This window comes from Bos indicus, chromosome 15, assembly GCF_029378745.1.
Source record: "Bos indicus isolate NIAB-ARS_2022 breed Sahiwal x Tharparkar chromosome 15, NIAB-ARS_B.indTharparkar_mat_pri_1.0, whole genome shotgun sequence".
Lineage (NCBI taxonomy): Eukaryota > Metazoa > Chordata > Mammalia > Artiodactyla > Bovidae > Bos > Bos indicus.
Window position 1 is genome coordinate 63608194 of NC_091774.1, and position 17868 is coordinate 63626061.

General features: G+C 46.2%; 1 protein-coding gene across 8 annotated transcripts in view; it reads right to left on the reverse strand.

Annotated features, from left to right (window-relative positions):
• Positions 1 to 535: 535 nt before the first annotated feature.
• WT1 (WT1 transcription factor) overlaps positions 536 to 17868 on the reverse strand; it is a 51129-nt gene continuing 33796 nt past the window's right edge. For 6 of the 8 annotated variants that reach the window (XM_070803996.1, XM_070803994.1, XM_070804000.1 and 3 more), the window contains 5 exons: positions 14371 to 14467; positions 11750 to 11900; positions 5274 to 5363; positions 4579 to 4671; positions 536 to 1932 (listed from right to left, as the gene is read on the reverse strand). In XM_070803996.1, coding sequence (XP_070660097.1) covers positions 1811 to 1932; positions 4579 to 4671; positions 5274 to 5363; positions 11750 to 11900; positions 14371 to 14467 — 553 coding nt within the window. In that variant the 3' untranslated portion in view covers positions 536 to 1810. The remainder of the gene's footprint in view (positions 1933 to 4578; positions 4672 to 5273; positions 5364 to 11749; positions 11901 to 14370; positions 14468 to 17868) is intronic. The other 2 variants (XM_070803995.1, XM_070803997.1) reach the window with 1 other exon arrangement.

Genomic DNA, 17868 nt, shown 5'->3' on the forward strand with positions numbered 1-17868 from the left:
AACCAGGAAGAGAGTTTATAGTTTATAGATAATGTAGATCTTTGCTTTCACACTCGGCTGCCCTGGAAAGCCTGAGCTGTCTCCAACCTGCTGAGCTACTTCATAGCAACTACAATTGCAAGTTCAGTTGTACTAGGTGTTCAGTTTATACCCTCCTAATTGCAGTGTGTACCTGTGAACTTTAAAAAAAAAAAAAAAAGAACAGTTATTTGCATCTCTCTAGGCTTTTTTTTGCTGACATGGAATAAGAAGTGATGCAATGATAGCCTGATGAAAATGACTTGGAACACACAAGTCCCCCCATCCAGCCATGAGCCCTTGTGATCACAATTACTTTATGATGAGAGGAGGTGCTCTCTGGCTGCTTCTAGGGTCAGTAATTACCTCCTGAGTTTCAACAGAGAGAAACAAAGAATGGTCAGGACCTGATTAGTCTTAAGTGGTCACTGATGTCAGTGTCAGCACCTTACCTGTGGAAAAGAGGCTCAACTCTCCCCAAGATGTGAACACAATATAGCTGATAGAATCTTACCACTTTCCTTTTGAATAGACTTTAATTGAGAGCAAAGTGAAAAATGCAGGTTACATTTTTAGTGTTATCATCAATATGTTGGAAGATCAACACCAAAACAGTGATACATCTAACATTTATACATATCCTAACTTTAGCTGTCAAAGAGCAAATCATTATCAGATATATATATTTACACAATAATTTCAAGCAACAGTAAATAATAAACTCCCTCCCTTAAAAAATAAAAACAAAACACACACACATACACCCAACCACCTTTAAACAATGGATTTCCTCACACCATTAAGTCTCATTTTTTTTTTTTTCCACATATACTTGGAGACCCAAAGTTATTTAAGTTACTTAAGAACAGTCTTATCAGTGGAAATTCTGGACCAGCCCTTATGTTCTTTTAGAGTCATTTTAATTTTTACAACTTGAAGCCACATAACCAGCATGGTCTGTATACTCTAAGGACACCCCAAATGATAAAAATGAATTCCACTTCCTTTGTGTGAGGAGATATGTACATCTCTGAAGATGTATATGATTACAACTCAAAAGTCAAACAGAAACACAAAAACAAAATCTCAGATCCTCAAGCACGATTTCTTAAGAGCATTGTGCTAACATTAACAATGAATTAACTGAATGCTAAGATTCTTTTAGATATCTCTGCAGAGGTACTGGTTAGTTCTGATTCTTTTTTTTTCAGCTGCTTGAAATGCTTGAGTTTTAAAAGTTGCCTGGTCCAGGTTAGCAGCCTGCCTAACCTCCGGAATGTCGGACAGGACTCACCCCCAGTGCCTTGCTCTCTGATTTATTTCTCGCTGTTGCTGTTAGTAAATGGAAACCATGACAAAGTTTACATTAGCAGACACATCCACATGCCTGGGCCCATAAATATTCTATGATGGAAAATGGTACAATGACTCCATTCCTCTTGAAAATGAGCGTAAAGTGAGAAGGGGCAGGGGAACATCACCAACAGTGGCTCTGCTTACAGTGGAAAATCCAGACCAAATGGTGACGGGCTTTTAACTAACCGGACACTGAGAGCCACTTCTCCAGGGCCTTACGAGTCAACTCAAAGTTGGCTAAGCAGAGACCAACTCCTTTGGGCAAACCTGGTAGAATCCAGTAGTACAGGCATCTTGTCTCAGACGTTGGATGAAGAAAGATCAACCGCCGTTTCCTTCTCCGACAGGCGAGTGAGGAGGAATCTGAAAGTCAGCTTTGAGAGGAGCGCGCACTCGGTCCTGCCTGGGGCGCGGGACGGCGGCCGGTGGGGACCCCTCAGAGCGCCAGCTGCAGCTTGCTCATATTTCTCTGGTGCATGTTGTGATGGCGGACCAATTCGTCTGACCGGGCAAACTTTTTCTGACAACTGGGCCACCGACAGCTGAAGGGCTTCTCACCTGTTGACACAATGGCCAGTCAGAGACACTTGCCGTGGAGAGACGGAGCTGCAAGTTCAACTACCAGAGGCCTGAGTTAAATCATCACAAGGCACCCACTCCACATTCCCTCTAGCTTTTTCCCTAAGCTCACACATCTAGTTCATCTCACGAGGCGGCCTTGACGTGGCAGCACCTCTGGGGCCTCAAGGATTAAAATGCTGTGACAATTACGAAATGTCACTGAGTCAGAAGACTTGGGAAATGGGAGAGACGGAGCGAATCAAGGTAACGGAAATGTCTGGGTGCTTCATATTTAATCAAGGGGGGAAAACACTTGGTAAAACACAACCCCTGTCATTAGACGGTTTTGTGAATTGTGCAAACGCTTCCCGTTTGCTGTTTAAGGAGGGCACTGAGCTTAACTGGAAGGCAAGGGCCTTAGGATCATCACGCAGGATACTGTTAATGGACCGCCACCCAGTAGCACAGCTGCAACTAGAGCTTTAACATCTCTGTCTGTATACATATTCTGGACGGGCTGGGCATGTTAAATAAATCACTGACCTCAGTACACATGGTATTTGCTTCTTTTACCTTAAAGGGTTATTTAGAGAGTAATACCCATTATATAGAAGATTGGAGGTGAGGCATGGTTTCAAGATTTTTTCAAAGCTTGCCAAAAAATCGAGGCTTCTCCATCTAAGGAGGCCTCAGAAGTTTCTTCCAAGTCTCATTTTGGATGGGAAAGATAATTAGCATTTCTGAATGCTTATCTATGTACTAAGCTCTGTGCTGGGTTATCATATATATATATATATAAATTATACATAATATATATAATTTCATGTACTCTTTCCAACAACCTGTAAGGTAAGCATTATTATCCGCATTCTACAGATGAGGCTGGAACCTCAGGTGAGTGCAGACACAGGCAAGACTTCTTAAACCTGGGTCTGTCTGATTCCAAATCCAGGTCTGTCTGTAGGACACACTTCCTGGGCCTCGGCATAATGGAAATACAGCTGTGGCTTTATCCTAAGTAAAAACATCACAGGAGCCAATTCCTCCACCTGGGGAGGTTCTCAGGATATAGCTAGTCCTTCTCTGAGAAATACTGGAAGGGATAAGCACTGAGAAATATCCCAGGGGAGGCACTGTCCCCGGGTCAGAACTGGAGGCTAATCAACTATAGCTCCCAGTTAGATATTAAACAGTCTGCGAGTGACATAGGTCATTTTGTACATCGACAGATATGCATGAGGTGGGGCGCAGGGTACCTCTTCCCCACCAAATTATGAGTTCAGGACTAAGGCAAAGAAGTGACATTAAAGGTACTCGAGTCAGGGAATGAGCTGTCCATCCCACTGACTCTGGGCCACAGGTACTCTGACTGCCTACAAGTACAGCCTGCTGGGGCTGAGAATCCAGGACTGCACGGCGGATCACGCCTTATACTTCCCTCGCCTCCCACTCACTGTCCCTCGGCCCTTCCTGATCTGGCTCCTGTCCCCTGCTCCCACGGCCAACCGTGCTGTCAAAGGTCACCTCCTAATGGACAAATCCTAACCGCTTCTCCTGTCGGTCATCATCCTCCTCAAACTCTCGAGGGAACTCAACTCTGCTGACCAGGGGGTCTCCTCCTGATTCTCTCTCCTCCCTGGGCCACAGGGTGAACACAGACTCTTTCCCCAGTAAAGAAGCAGTGGGCAGGTGGGCTGGGAAGAGACAGATCTGGGGTTGCTACTTACTAGCTTTGGGATTTTAAACAAAGTTATTTCATCATTCTGTGCCTCAGTCTCCTCATCTGTAAAATGGGGATGAAATGTTACCTATCCTACTTATCTTCTGAGGATGTTGTGAAGATAAAATGAGATAAACTAAGCATTGGTCCTCCCTCTAAAGCTAGAAAATACACAACGAAGATGGTGCTATTTTCATTCTGAATCATACCAGCCTTGTGGAGAAGCAAAAACTTTCAGCAGCTGTGAATAAATGTCTTTTCTCTCTCTACTCCTTTTGTTTGTTTATTTTTACTTTTTGGCCATGCAGCATGTCGGATCTTAGTTCCCTGACCAGGGACTGAACCTGTGCTCCCTGCATTGAAAATGCTGAGTCTTAACCACTGGGCCAGAGGGAAGGAGGGGAAGTGCCTCCCTCTATTCTACTATGAAGGAAATAATACCCACACACCAATATGAGTCTGGCAGAAACCATGCCTGCTCCTGGGGCATTAACTTTTAGCAGAGCAAAGATTCAGGTCTCTGAAAACAGTGTTATAAAATGCAGACTTTCAGGAGTACAAGTGATTGGCTTGCTAGAATTTCTGCTATTTTCCTCCAAGGCTGATTATCCTATCAAACTGAGCGATAAAGATGTGATGCAACAAACTGGGAACAGCAGGGACTTAGCTTATCTCTTCACTTCATTCTGGACACTCCTGAAAGCAGTTCTTTTCACATCTCTTCTGCTCCATACTTCCCACCCCCATTCCTTCTTAAACAATGTTATTATTTAAAGACATCCATGCACTGTTCTTTCTCCTGAATCTAAAGCTGTTTAGAACTTTTCCACTCATCTTTTCCAATCTCTCACATCACAAGCAACCCCATTCAACAGTAGTTTAAAAAAATAAAGAAAAATAAATGTGAAGAAAAGTTTACGCACTTGTTTTACCTGTATGAGTCCTGGTGTGGGTCTTCAGGTGGTCGGAACGGGAGAACTTTCGCTGACAAGTTTTACACTGGAATGGTTTCACACCTAAACGGACAGAGAAGGTCTAGCCGCGGCCCTAACCGTGTGGGGGCATAGCAAGGCCCACAAGGCCCGCTTCCCGGTGGCCTGAGGAGTTGGGCATTTCCAGCCATACCTGCAGTGTCTGGCTCGCCCTCGGATTTCCCCAACACCCCAGGCCCAGCAGGAGCCACCTAATACCGCACAGTAATCCTTGAAGACCTGTTGTCTTGGGAACAACTATTGCTTAACCACAAGTGTCCAGCTTCTCAGAGAAGTTTCAGCTGTGTCTGAGACTGAAAAAGTGAATCACACACTACAGATGGGACTTTGCTCTCCCCCCACCCGTGTTCTTTACTGACACTCAGTGTATCATCAGCAAATTGCTAGTGGGAATATCATGATTCTGTGGTTTTCAGGGGAAATGTGGGACGTTTCCTTTTCTTTTCTTTCTTCTTTTTTTTTTTTTTTAAGAGAAGGTAAATCCCCAGCAATTAGGAGGGAAAATTATTGGAGAAATTAAAAAATGGCTGACCCTCTCACACCCATATTGAACAATAAAAAGAATCACAAAATCAACAATGACCCAAGGGAACACACTGCCAGCAACGAGAAGGGAGCCTACAAACCTGTGTGTCTCCTTTGGTGTCTTTTGAGCTGGTCTGAACGAGAAAACCTTCGTTCACAGTCCTTGAAGTCACACTGGTATGGTTTCTCACCTTGGGGAAGATACGTATTCCATTGGAAAATGATATTGGAAATAAAGATCTCATTAGAGGCAACTTCTCTTATTGGGACTGAAAGGATCCCAAAATGCTGAAAGGCATTTGGGTGGAAGGTTTCAGGGATATGCTGTCAACCTTAGGGGGCTTCCCAGGTTGCTCTAGCAATAAGAAACTGGCCTGCCAATGCAGGAGATGGTAAGAGACGCAGGTTCAACCCTGGGTCAGGAAGACGCTCTGGAGAAGGGCATGGCAACCCACTCCAATATCTTGCCTGGGGAATTCCCAAGGACAGAGGAGCTTGGCGGGCTATTATCCTTAGGGTCACAGAGTCAGACACGACTAAAGTGACTTAGCATGCATGCATGCCAAACCACAGGGTTAGGAGGAAGTCCCACCTACATACATATATTCATGGGCAGGAGGCATGGAATTAGGGGCTGGGTGAATAAGGCTGAGTTGGAAGCGAAGGGAACTCGGGTTCTGGAGTTTGACATGGTGGGGAATATCCAGCTCTTTCAATCTGCTGGGTGAGGTGTCGTTTCCTCACTGTGAAACGGGGCCAATAACCTGACAGCTTCCAAGGACTTGTAAACAGATTACAACAGACCAGCCACAGAAGGGCTTAGCCTAGAGCCTAGCACAGAGGCAGTGCTCAAAAAATACTGGCAGCTAATATTTAAACAAATAATAAACCAAAGCGGTCTTAAGTCCAAGACTTGAGTTTGTGGCAGAATTCTGGGATGGATGTCCCCTAGAGCTGGCCCCGTGGAGTAAGTACTTTATGTTTTATGGCCTAAAGCTCTGGTATTCTCTGCTACTGACTTCCCAACCCTGAGTTAGGTATAAACAACTCCAGGGTTGTAAGATGTTCAAATTAAACCAGGAGCCAGAGCCTTAGAGTTCTGGGTATCCCTTTACTCGAGAGAAGACAGGAATGGGATTACACAACCTCCTGCCTCACAGTGAAGCCCTGCCCCTGTCTTTGCAGGAAAAGTTCAGCCAAATCCCAGGAACTGCGCCCCCTGAGTGCACTGAGCAACCCTGGACCGTCCCACCTTCTTATGAGAATTCTGAGTCACCAGCATTCTGGGATGGAGAGCAAGCGATCCCAGGATCAGCCGGTTCTTTCTGCTGTTGGGCAGTTCCTGGTTCCTTTCCAGCCTCAAGACCTCCTCTGCTTCCCTGATTCATCTATACTCCTGCTCTATAGAACTCACCATTCCTGAACCCTGCCTTATACTTCGCTCACACTAAACATCCTCCATCCCTATCTCCAGATTCCTAACCCATCATAAACTCTATGGCACGTCCCTCTCAAATGCTGTTTCCTCTGTGATGCCTTCTTGGAAGCTTCCTGTTCACATAGAAAGCCTTTCCTTCCCTCATTACAGAATGGCTGACATGGGGCCTTGTCAGATCCACCGTCTGCCACAGACTGGAAAATCCTGAGAGCAGGAAACTTTCCTCAACTTTCTATTGATATCCAGCCTAGTGCCTTAACTTCAGCTCTTCAAGCTGGAAAAAGCAACACTTCTATCCAGTCTCATGTCTTTTTTCTGCCTTTCTGCTTATGCTCATCCTTTACTTTCTCTGCCTGACCCTGCCTACCCTTTATTGGTTAATCCAAGCCCTTCCTTCTTCAAGAAACAAACGATGCTCACTCAGAAAAATACCCTCTGAATGAATCTTTACAGAGCCTCCAGATTGACTCAATCATCACACAGTCTCTTCTCCCTTTTCACTTTTGTATGTCTTGCCTCCAAAACAGACCATCGACTCTTTGAGCAAGGGGCTTGTGACTTGGAGTTAAAAGGCATGAGTTTGAGTCTTCCCTATATCCTACCCACCGGATAATTGTTTTGTTTGTGATAATAAAATGAAATAATGAATGTAGAGAATTTAGCCCATGGAAAGTATTTAATAAAAGGTTCTTAACATAATAGTAGAGAAGACTATATACATGGACATCACCTGATGGTCAACACCAAAATCAGATTGATTATATTCTTTGTAGCCAAAGACAGAGAAGCTCTATACAGTCAGCAAAAACAAGGCCAGGAGCTGACTGTGGCTCAGATCATGAACTTCTTATTGCCAAATTCAGACTTAAATTGAAGAAAGCAGGGAAAACCACTAGATCATTCAGGTATAACCTAAATCAAATCCCTTATAATTATACAGTCAAAGTGAGAAATAGATTTAAGGGCCTAGATCTGATAGATAGAGTGCCTGATGAACTATGGAATGAGGTTTGTGACATTGTACAGGAGACAGGGATCAAGACCATCCCCATGGAAAAGAAATGCAAAAAAGCAAAATGGCTGTCTGGGGAGGCCTTACAAATAGCTGTGAAAAGAAGAGAAGCAAAAAGCAAAGGAGAAAAGGAAAGATATAAGCATCTGAATGCAAAGTTCCAAAGAATAGCAAGAAGAGATAAGAAAGCCTTCTTCAGCGATCAACGCAAAGAAACAGAGGAAAACAGTAGAATGGGAAAGACTAGAGATCTCTTCAAGAAAATTAGAGATACCAAGGGAACATTTCATGCAAAGATGGGCTCGATAAAGGACAGAAATGGTATGGACCTAACAGAAGCAGAAGATATTACGAAGAGATGGCAAGAATACACAGAAGAACTGTACAAAAAAGATCTTCATGACCCAGATAATCACGATGGTGTGATCACTGACCTAGAGCCAGACATCCTGGAATGTGAAGTCAAGTGGGCCTTAGAAAGCATCACTACGAATAAAGCTAGTGGAGGTGATGGAATTCCAGTCGAGCTATTTCAAATCCTGAAAGATGATGCTGTGAAAGTGCTGCACTCAATATGCCAGCAAATTTGGAAAACTCAGCAGTGGCCACAGGACTGGAAAAGGTCAGTTTTCATTCCAATCCCAAAGAAAGGCAATGCCAAAGAATGCTCAAATGACTGCACAATTGCACTCATCTCACATGCTAGTAAAGTAATGCTCAAAATTCTCCAAGCCAGGCTTCAGCAATATGTGAACCGTGAACTTCCTGATGTTCAAGCTGGTTTTAGAAAAGGCAGAGGAACCAGAGATCAAATTGCCAACATCCGCTGGATCATGGAAAAAGCAAGAGAGTTCCAGAAAAACATCTATTTCTGTTTTATTGACTATGCCAAAGCCTTTGACTGTGTGGATCACAATAAACTGTGGGAAATTCTGAAAGAGATGGGAATACCAGACCACCTGATCTGCCTCTTGAGAAATTTGTATGCAGGTCAGGAAGCAACAGTTAGAACTGAACATGGAACAACAGACTGGTTCCAAATAGGAAAAGGAGTACGTCAAGGCTGTATATTGTCACCCTGCTTATTTAACTTATATGCAGAGGACATCATGAGAAACGCTGGACTGGAAGAAACACAAGCTGGAATCAAGATTGCTGGGAGAAGTATCAATCACCTCAGATATACAGATGACACCACCCTTATGGCAGAAAGTGAAGAGGAACTAAAAAGCCTCTTGATGAAATTGAAAGAGGAGAGTGAAAAAGTTGGCTTAAAGCTCAACATTCAGAAAATGAAGATAATGGCATCTGGTCCCATCACTTCATGGGAAATAGATGGGGAAATAATGGAAACAGTGTCAGACTTTATTTTTTTGGGCTCCAAAATCACTGCAGATGGTGACTGCAGCCATGAAATTAAAAGATGCTTACTCCTTGGAAGAAAAGTTATGACCAACCTAGAGAGCATATTCAAAAGCAGAGACATTAGTTTGCCAACTAAGGTCCGTCTAGTCAAGGCTATGGTTTTTCCTGTGGTCACGTATGGATGTGAGAGTTGGACTGTGAAGAAGGCTGAGTGCCAAAGAATTGATGCTTTTGAACTGTGGTGTTGGAGAAGACTCTTGAGAGTCCCTTGGACTGCAAGGAGATCCAACCAGTCCATTCTGAAGGAGATCAGCCCTGGGTATTCTTTGGAGGGAATGATGCTAAAGCTGAAACTCCAGTACTTTGGCCACCTCATGCAAAGAGTTGACTCATTGGAAAAGACTCTGATGCTGGGAGGGATTGGGGGCAGGAGGAGAAGGGGATGACAGAGGATGAGATGGCTGGATGGCATCATTGACTCGATGGACATGAGTCTGAGTGAACTCCAGGAGTTGGTGATGGACAGGGAGGCCTGGCATGCTGCGATTCATGGGGTCGCAAAGAGTCGGACATGACTGAGCGACTGAACTGAACTATTATTGAGAATAGATACAAAAAGATGGCACTCTTTCAAGAAGGGGACTTCAGTGATGTTAAATACCCTTCCCTCCTCGTCTTCTGCACGGAAGAGTTTCTTAAAGGCTCCGGCAGGTCTGAAGGTCATGGCTATCTTTCTTACTGCCTTCCCTTCCCACAGACATCTAACCCTTACTGTTTTCTAAGTGCCTCTTTTCCATTATAATTTCTACAACCATATTGCCTTCAGTGTATTCTCTTGTATTTATCTAGGCAGAATTTTACTTTATCATTTTCCTTATAATCAGATACGTTGCAAATGATCTCATTTGGGGAAATACATAACAACACAACATGCAACTTCTCATCTTCAGCTTAAAGCAGGCGGTCTGCTGCTGCTGCTGCTGCTAAAGTCGCTTCAGTCGTGTCCGACTCTGTGTGACCTCATAGACGGCAGCCCACCAGGCTCTGCCGTCCCTGGGATTCTCCAGGCAAGAACACTGGAGTGGGTTGCCATTTCCTTCTCCAATGCATAAAAGTGAAAGTGAGGTCTCTCAGTCGTGTCTGACTCTTAGCGACCCCATGGACTGTAGCCTCCCAGGCTCCTCCATCCATGGGATTTTCCAGGCAAGAGTACTGGAGTGGGGTGCCACTGCCTTCTCCGATAATCAGATACTTTTCAAATGATCTCATTTGGGGAAATACATAACAACACAACATGCAACTTCTCATTTTCAGCTTAAAGCAGGCGGTCTACTGAGTATAAACTCAGGTCTACGCCAGAACTGTAGCCTTCACTGTAGCCTTCAGACACAATGGCTTAGCAAAGACCAATGGTCTAAAGAGATCTGAACCCAGCTCATTTTCTTCTTCAGCTTCCCCAAAGAAAAGTCCGCAGTAACAATAAAACAATGAAAGTGAAAGTCATTCAGTTGTGTCTGACTCTTTGTGACCCCATGGACTATACAGTCCACAGAATTCTCCAGGCCAGAATACTGGAGTGGGTAGCCACTATTCTTCTCCAGGGGATCTTCCCAAGCCAGGGATTGAACCCAGGTCTCCCACATTGTAGGCGGATTCTTTACCAGCTGAGCCACAAGGGAAGCCCAAGAATACTGGAGTGGGTAGCCTATCCCTTCTCCACCGGATCTTCCCAAGCCAGGAGTCAAACCAGGGTCTCCTGCATTGCAAGCGGATTCTTTACCAACTGAGCTATGAGGGAAGCAATAATAAACAATAATGGTACTTAAAACGAAGAAGCTACCTTAAATCGTGGGGAAAAAATGGTACCAGCTCCCCAGTAGGAAAGCCTGCGCTTTGCCCTGATTTCCTGTAGGAAAACTCAGTCACATTCCCATCTAGTGCCCACAAGGCCAACCAAGAACAGACATTTGTGAAACTGATGTTCACATTCCCTGTGGCCAACAACCAAACGTGGCCAGTTCTTTCCCAGAGGCACACCCTGTAACCTGTGGGAAAATCCAGTTTTCTTTAAAACATCATCAAAAATCATCTTTTTCAGGGGGGTTGAAAACAAAAATTAAACCTAGAAGCCATTTTCCCACTCCTACCTGGTTGGTTATTACTAACCCAAGCAGTTAAGTTCTTCTTTGGACCATCTCATTCTAAGTCTCCAGAATAATCTTGCACATCAAGTTCCTAGAATCATCTAACTACCAAGCCCCAAGGCTAGCTCCTCTCCCGTAAGAGATGCTAATACTATTATAAAAGTTAGAGCGTTTATTCAGACTTACTGACACAGGGAACTGGAAGAGATGGTTCATATCTCTAATTCCTTTCATTCAATTTGATTTTAGAAGTTAATCTAGTCTCAACAATTGTATAAGGGAGGCTATCATCTCCATTTTCCATGTAAGGCAGATGAAGTTTGAAGCGTGGTTAGTAACTTGCTCAAGGTCACACCACCTGGTGGTGAAACCAGACTTCAAGCCAGGTCTCTTTAATTCTGTGAAATTCTCTCTCTACCTACTCTGCTCTTCCCTTTTTAAATAAAGGATAGAACCTCAGGATACATAATGGCCTGGCAGCCTTTTTCCATCCCCTGAAAGTAGTGTCTACTTTGCATTCCAGAAATCACCTGTGTCCTGACAGTGACAGCAGGAAGCAGGGCCTGCCAAGCCGCCCCTGAGCCACCAGAACCAAGACTGGACAGTGAATGCACTTACCAGTGTGCTTCCGGCTGTGCATCTGTAAGTGGGACAGCTTAAAATATCTCTTATTGCAGCCTGGGTAAGCACACATGAAGGGGCGCTTCTCACTGGTCTCAGATGCCGACCGGACAAGAGTCGGGGCCACTCCAGGCACACGCCGCACATCCTGCAAGCAGAGCGTAAGATGAACAGAGGCTTTAAGCCACATGTGAACATTCACATTGGTCCCAAGGAAAGTGAGCTTTGAAGTATTCCCAAAGGAGGGATAGTGGATGTGATGCCTGAAACCACTCCCCCCAACATCTGAGGTGCCCAAAGCAGACATCGCTAGTGGATGACAGAGCAGCACATTCAACAGTGCACTGCCCTAAGATCATCACTGCTGATCAACCAGAACCGGGACCTGAGATGAAGTCAGTCTTAGGGCTGCTGATCCAGAGCATCTGGAAAAGAAATGCTGCACACTGGGAGAGTTCCCAATCTTTCCTGTCTCTCAGCTTCTCAATCTTGAAGCAGAGAGGTCTGGAAGTCAAAGCCCCAGGTTCTACTCTATTCCCTCCCACTCGGACACCAGGCCACATGACCTCGGGCCCTATCTGCAATGGGTTGGGAAGTCCTTATTAGAGAAAAATGAGCCCCCAACTGAGCAACCTTCCACGTGTGAGTCAATGACAAGGAAGAAGAATACATCCTGGGAGGTGAGGGTTCTGTCTGTGAAGGGAGCTGAAACCACAGGAAGCCCACAGCATTGCCAGCACGATCCTTTACTAGAGACACCAGGAAGCACCGTGTGTGTGCCCTCTGCCCACTCTATGTCCATCACAGGGCATTCTGTGGATCACCTTTATCCTGTAGGAGTGTGTGTGCATGGTTTGGTCCTCCATGAGAAGAAGCTAGAGGGAAACAGTGAGGCAAATGCCCCTTAGGCTCTGGGGACCAGTGAGTCATAAGCAAAAGCAACGCAAGTGCCTGAGGGGTCACTGAACCCACCTCGTCCTCACACAGATGTGCACGTCAGGGCCCGAGAGCACATCCACAGTTTGTCTTAAGACCTGGGACCACTTCTAAGCTTACCCACTCCTGCCCTGGGCACTTCCCCCACCACCTACAAGCATACGTTCAAGTTCCTATTTCACCTCTTGCTGCGCGATCTTTTTGGAAGTAAACATACAGTAGTACCATACGGCTGGAGAAGGCGATGGCGCCCACTCCAGTGTTCCTGCCTGGAGAATCCCATGGACGGAGGGCCTGGTGGGCTGCAGTCCATGGGGTCGCACAGAGTCGGACACGACTGAGCGACTTCACTTTCAGTTTTCACTTTCATTCATTGGAGAAGGAAATGGCAACCCACTCCAGTGTTCTTGCCTGGAGAATCCCAGGGACGGGGGAGCCTGGTGGGCTGCAGTCCATGAGGTTGCTAAGAGTCAGACACGACTGAGCGACTTCCCTTTCACTTTTCACTTTCGTGCATTGGAGAAGGAAATGGCAACCCACTCCAGTGTTCTTGCCTGGAGAATCCCAGGGACGGGGGAGCCTGGTGGGCTGCCGTCTATGGGGTCGCACAGAGTCGGACTCGACTGAAGCGACGCAGCAGCAGCAGCAGCAGCAATACCATACGGCTCTACTACTGACGGGCCACAGTGTCTTAAGGCAAAAGATGGAATAAGTTTAAATGAGGAGGCAGCTGTGTCTGATTGGTCCGCTCTGGAGGAAAATTAACACAGACCACGACAGTAAGTCTGATAAACTGGGCTTGGTGAAAAGGAAGGGAAAAGGAGTTTCGTACAGGTCCTTTAATTCACCCCAGAGGCAGCGCACCGGGCAACAGGAAATAAAACAGAGTTGTCAGTGTCAGCCAGTCCTGGTGGAGAAGGCTGACATTACTTGTCTGACTTCCATCAGATGTCCATGTTTCTGTCACCCTCACTTTTATTCTCACCACTGGAAGGCTTGGGGATGAGGGAACACGCTGTTCTATCCCCATGATGCCTCTGGAAACATTCTTCAGAACATCTCAGAGCACTTGCTCCACACATCACGTGGGAACTTGGCCCACACACAACTTATTTCTAATGTGCTGACTACTCTGGAGAAAGTATCTCAGCCGTTACTCATGTTGTTGCAACCACAGAGTCACACGCCAAAAGGCACAAACACAAGCCCTTGGTAACTGTGCGTGGTTCTGAATGCCCAAAAGAGGCTCCGGGAGATGGCCTTCCGTCCAATTTCCATTTTACTTTCCTTTCCTCACTCTCCCTTAGCAAAGACGGAGTCTACCTTTGGGCACTTGACCGTGCAGAACAAGTCTTAGAAGTCCACAGTCCAGGTCATTAATTCAAGCTCATTTAGCCCCAACGTAAGATGTGCATAGCCTACCCTAGAGAAGGCGAATTAAACAGTGAAGGAGGAAAGAAGGGAATTCTGCAGAAAGCACCCTGGTCTGAGTGAGGCGGCTGCATGCACACCGGCCTCTGGAAAGGAGAAGACCTCCCAGCCTGCCCCAGTGGAAGAGGGGGGATCCCTGCTGACACAGGAGCCTATGGTTAGGAACAGACTTGCCAGGGCCAAACAGCCAGCAGCGAGGACGTGAGAGGCTGTTGGGAAGGAGAGAGGCAGCCGGGGCCCCGTGTACTCACCTGAATGCCCCTGAAGACGCCGTGGGTGTGTATCCGGTACTGGGCGCCACAGAGGATGGGTGTGGTGTGGTTGTCACTCTCGTACCCCGTGCCATGGCTGCAAACACAGAGAAGGGAGAACAGGACTCAGGCTGCTTCACAGGCATCAGGGCAACGCGCCTCTGCAGTGAGACAAATGTCCTTTCAGAGCCCTCGGGACAACTCGGTTGGCCTCTGCCTCCCTCCACTGGGGCTGCCCTGGAAGCAGTGCTTTGTGAAAGGCAGAGCTGCCCGATCCTTGGGTGACCCCCAGGCAGTCCCTTACCCCCGCACTCTCCAGGGCACACCATCTGGGTCCATGCCTCTCTCAGACAAGCCAGGGAAAAGTCACAGTGGCAGGAGTTCATTCCCAGCAAGTTGTTTACCATCAAGACAGCAGGGCTGACAGCTGTGAATATCTCAGGAATGAGCAGATGCCTCAAATTTCACATTGAATGCAAGGGATTTTTTGTCAGCACCTCATGACTCAGTTTTTACCAGATAGCACCAAGAAAGCGATGACGCTTACAAGAAGAGATGTCGCATCCTTAGAAGCGGGGATTACACATCTGGGGCTCTGCTCCACTTCAACTGCAGATCAGGTTTCCAGACCAACTTAACTCTTTGCAGCCAAGCCAGATCCTAGGTGGACACTTCCTCCGGCATTAGACTGACCAGTCCCCGAGCCAGAGCTCAGTTAGCCTTGGACTACTAGCGAGAGCTGAGGGATGGAGGAGGTTGGAAAGAACACCTTGCAAGGGGTGGATGCTCTGCTCTAAAAATATTCTCTCCTTTGCGTAAAAGCTGATCTCTGTTCTTCAGTTGTTTTACTTTCAAATGAGGCCAAGTGGACTTCCCCAGGAGTCCAGTGCTTAAGACGAAGGAGGAGTGGGTTTGATCCCTGGTTGGGGATCTAAGCTCCCGCATGGCCGCAGGGTGCGGTCAAAGATTACGAAAACTACAACCACCACCACCAAATGAGGCAGGGTGAGAACTGCAACCCACAGGGCAGCACATTATAATCGCAGCTAGACTCACCACGGGGAGCTTTTATGAAATGCCTCTGTAAAATGGTGAAGCTGCTTTGAACCACGTCTGGCAGTTCCTCAAAAGCTTAGATGTAAAGTTACCATGTGACCCAGAAATTCCGTGTCCAGGTGTATTCCCAGGAGAAATGAAAATATATTTCCCCACAGAAATTTGTAGCCATTAGCAGCATTACTCGTAATAGCCAAAAATGAGAATCAGCCCAAACGCCTGTCATCTGATGGTGGATAAACAAAATATGGCATATTCCTAAAGTGGAATATTATTTGAGGATAAAAGGAATGAAATACGTGATGAAGTACGTGACAAACCTTGAAAACATTATGCTAAGAGAAAAGTCAGTTACAGAGGACCGCTTGCTATATGGTTCTCTTTACAAGAAACGTCCAGAAGAGGCAAATTAGAGATAGAAAGTAGATAGGTGGTTGATTGCTGAGGACTGAGGATTCTGAAGGGAAATTGAGGGTGACTGGTAACGTGAAACTGAAAGTCACTCAGTGGTGTCTAACTCTTATAGTCCACAGAATTCTCCAGGCCACAACACTGGAGTGGGTAGCCTTTCCCTTCTCCAGGGGATCTTCCCAAAGCCAGGGATCGAACCCAGGTCTCCTGCATTGCAGGCAGATTGTTTACCAACTAAGCTATCAGGGAAGCCCGTGATTGTTAAAAATGTCCTCCAATTGTGGTACTTCTCATACAAGTCTGTGAATATACTAAAACCCCTGAATTGTACACTGCAAATGGGTGAAAGGTACACTGTGGAAATACATAAAGCTCTTAAAAAATTAAGGTGGGGGAAAGGATAAACTGGGAGACGGACTGACATACACACATTACCAAATATAAAATAGATAATTAATAAGACCTACTAGGAGCTCTATATTCTGTAATGGCCTAATGGGAAAAGAATCTAAAAAGAGTAGATACATGTGTATGTATAACTGATACACTGCTATACAGCAGAAAGTAACATAACATTGTAAATCAACCATACGCTTAATAAAAATTAAAGTGTGCCAAAAAATTAAATCGCAAGTATTTATTTTTTTTAAAAATTACCTCTGGGGACTGGGGTCCATGCATTTTTTTAAGCCTCTGGGTGAAAGTTAACTGTCAGAACTGAGAACTCCCACGCTCTGCCTCTGTTACTCTAGAGAGTCCCAGGGGCCCGATATAGGAGGCAGGTAGCCCACTCCATCCAAGGCTGGCTCAACTCTCACTCACCCAGGGGAGAGAATTCCTGGAAGGGAAGAGTGTCAGGACGACGCACACGTCCACACACCCTGCGGCCACAGCAGCTGTGGCATTTCACCTCTGGTTCTGGCTCCAGGCTTTCAAGAAAGAACTGCCTGTCTCCTTCCTACAAAGCGATGAGAGCAGTTGGGGGCAGTGGGTGGCAGTTCTGCTCCCTCTAACCTCCTACACCTCATCTCCACATCCTTCAGGTGATTTTTGACATATCTGGGGGGAAATGTCCCAAAGAGCTGACCCAGGGTCAGACGACACACAAAACTGGGAGGAAATGCCAAACTCAGGTAATGTCTGCCTTTTGGAACTTTAGAACGCGTTTGCCAAAAGAAAAAGGTCCCGTCTGGCCTCCTTACAACTGCATTCTATCGACGGTGGGGAAGGGAGAGCTGATGAGAATGGTGGCTCGGCAGCAAAAAGAAGACAGAACGAGAATGGTGCTACCAGAACATTCTGCCTCCCAGGCTGCCTTTGCTTGGTTCAGCCTTCTGCACGGAGCCCAAATGTGACATACATGTTTTTTAGGGCTCAGGGACCCAACAATAGAAGTCTGAATTATTTTCAAGTTCCAGTATCAAAAGGGAAGGTCTTCTCTGGTGGCTCAGTGGTGAAGAACCCACTTGCCAATGCAGAAGACCTGGGTTTGATCCCTGGGTTGGAAAGATCCCCCTGGAGGAGGAAATGGCAACCCACTCCAGTGTTCTTGCCTGGGAAATCCCATGGACAGAGGAGCCTGGCAGGCCACAGTCCGAGGGGTCGCAAAAGAGTCGGATACGACTGAGCAGCTAAACAACAATAACAAATCAAACGGGAAGAACCTGGAACCTCCAGTCTCAGCAGCTCATCTCTGGATGTCACCTGGATTCCTGGAGGTGAGAAATACGGGAAACCGACTTTTCTCAGCCTACTTGTCCCAGGAAATGAAATGTTGCCCCACTCAAATGGGATGCCATGATCCTCACAACCAGATGCAACCAACAAACAAAAGCAGCAAGACCGTACCCGCCAAATGTGCCACTAGATTCTTCTAGCAGGTCCGTGAACGAGAAAAACAGCCGGGTCCGTTCTCATTGGCCCCATAAAACAAACACACCAATGCAATTCCACCTGGTGGAAACTATGCCACCTCACACTCTTTCCAGCATGGTCCACCCAGAACACAGAGTTCAACCCGTGGGCATTCAG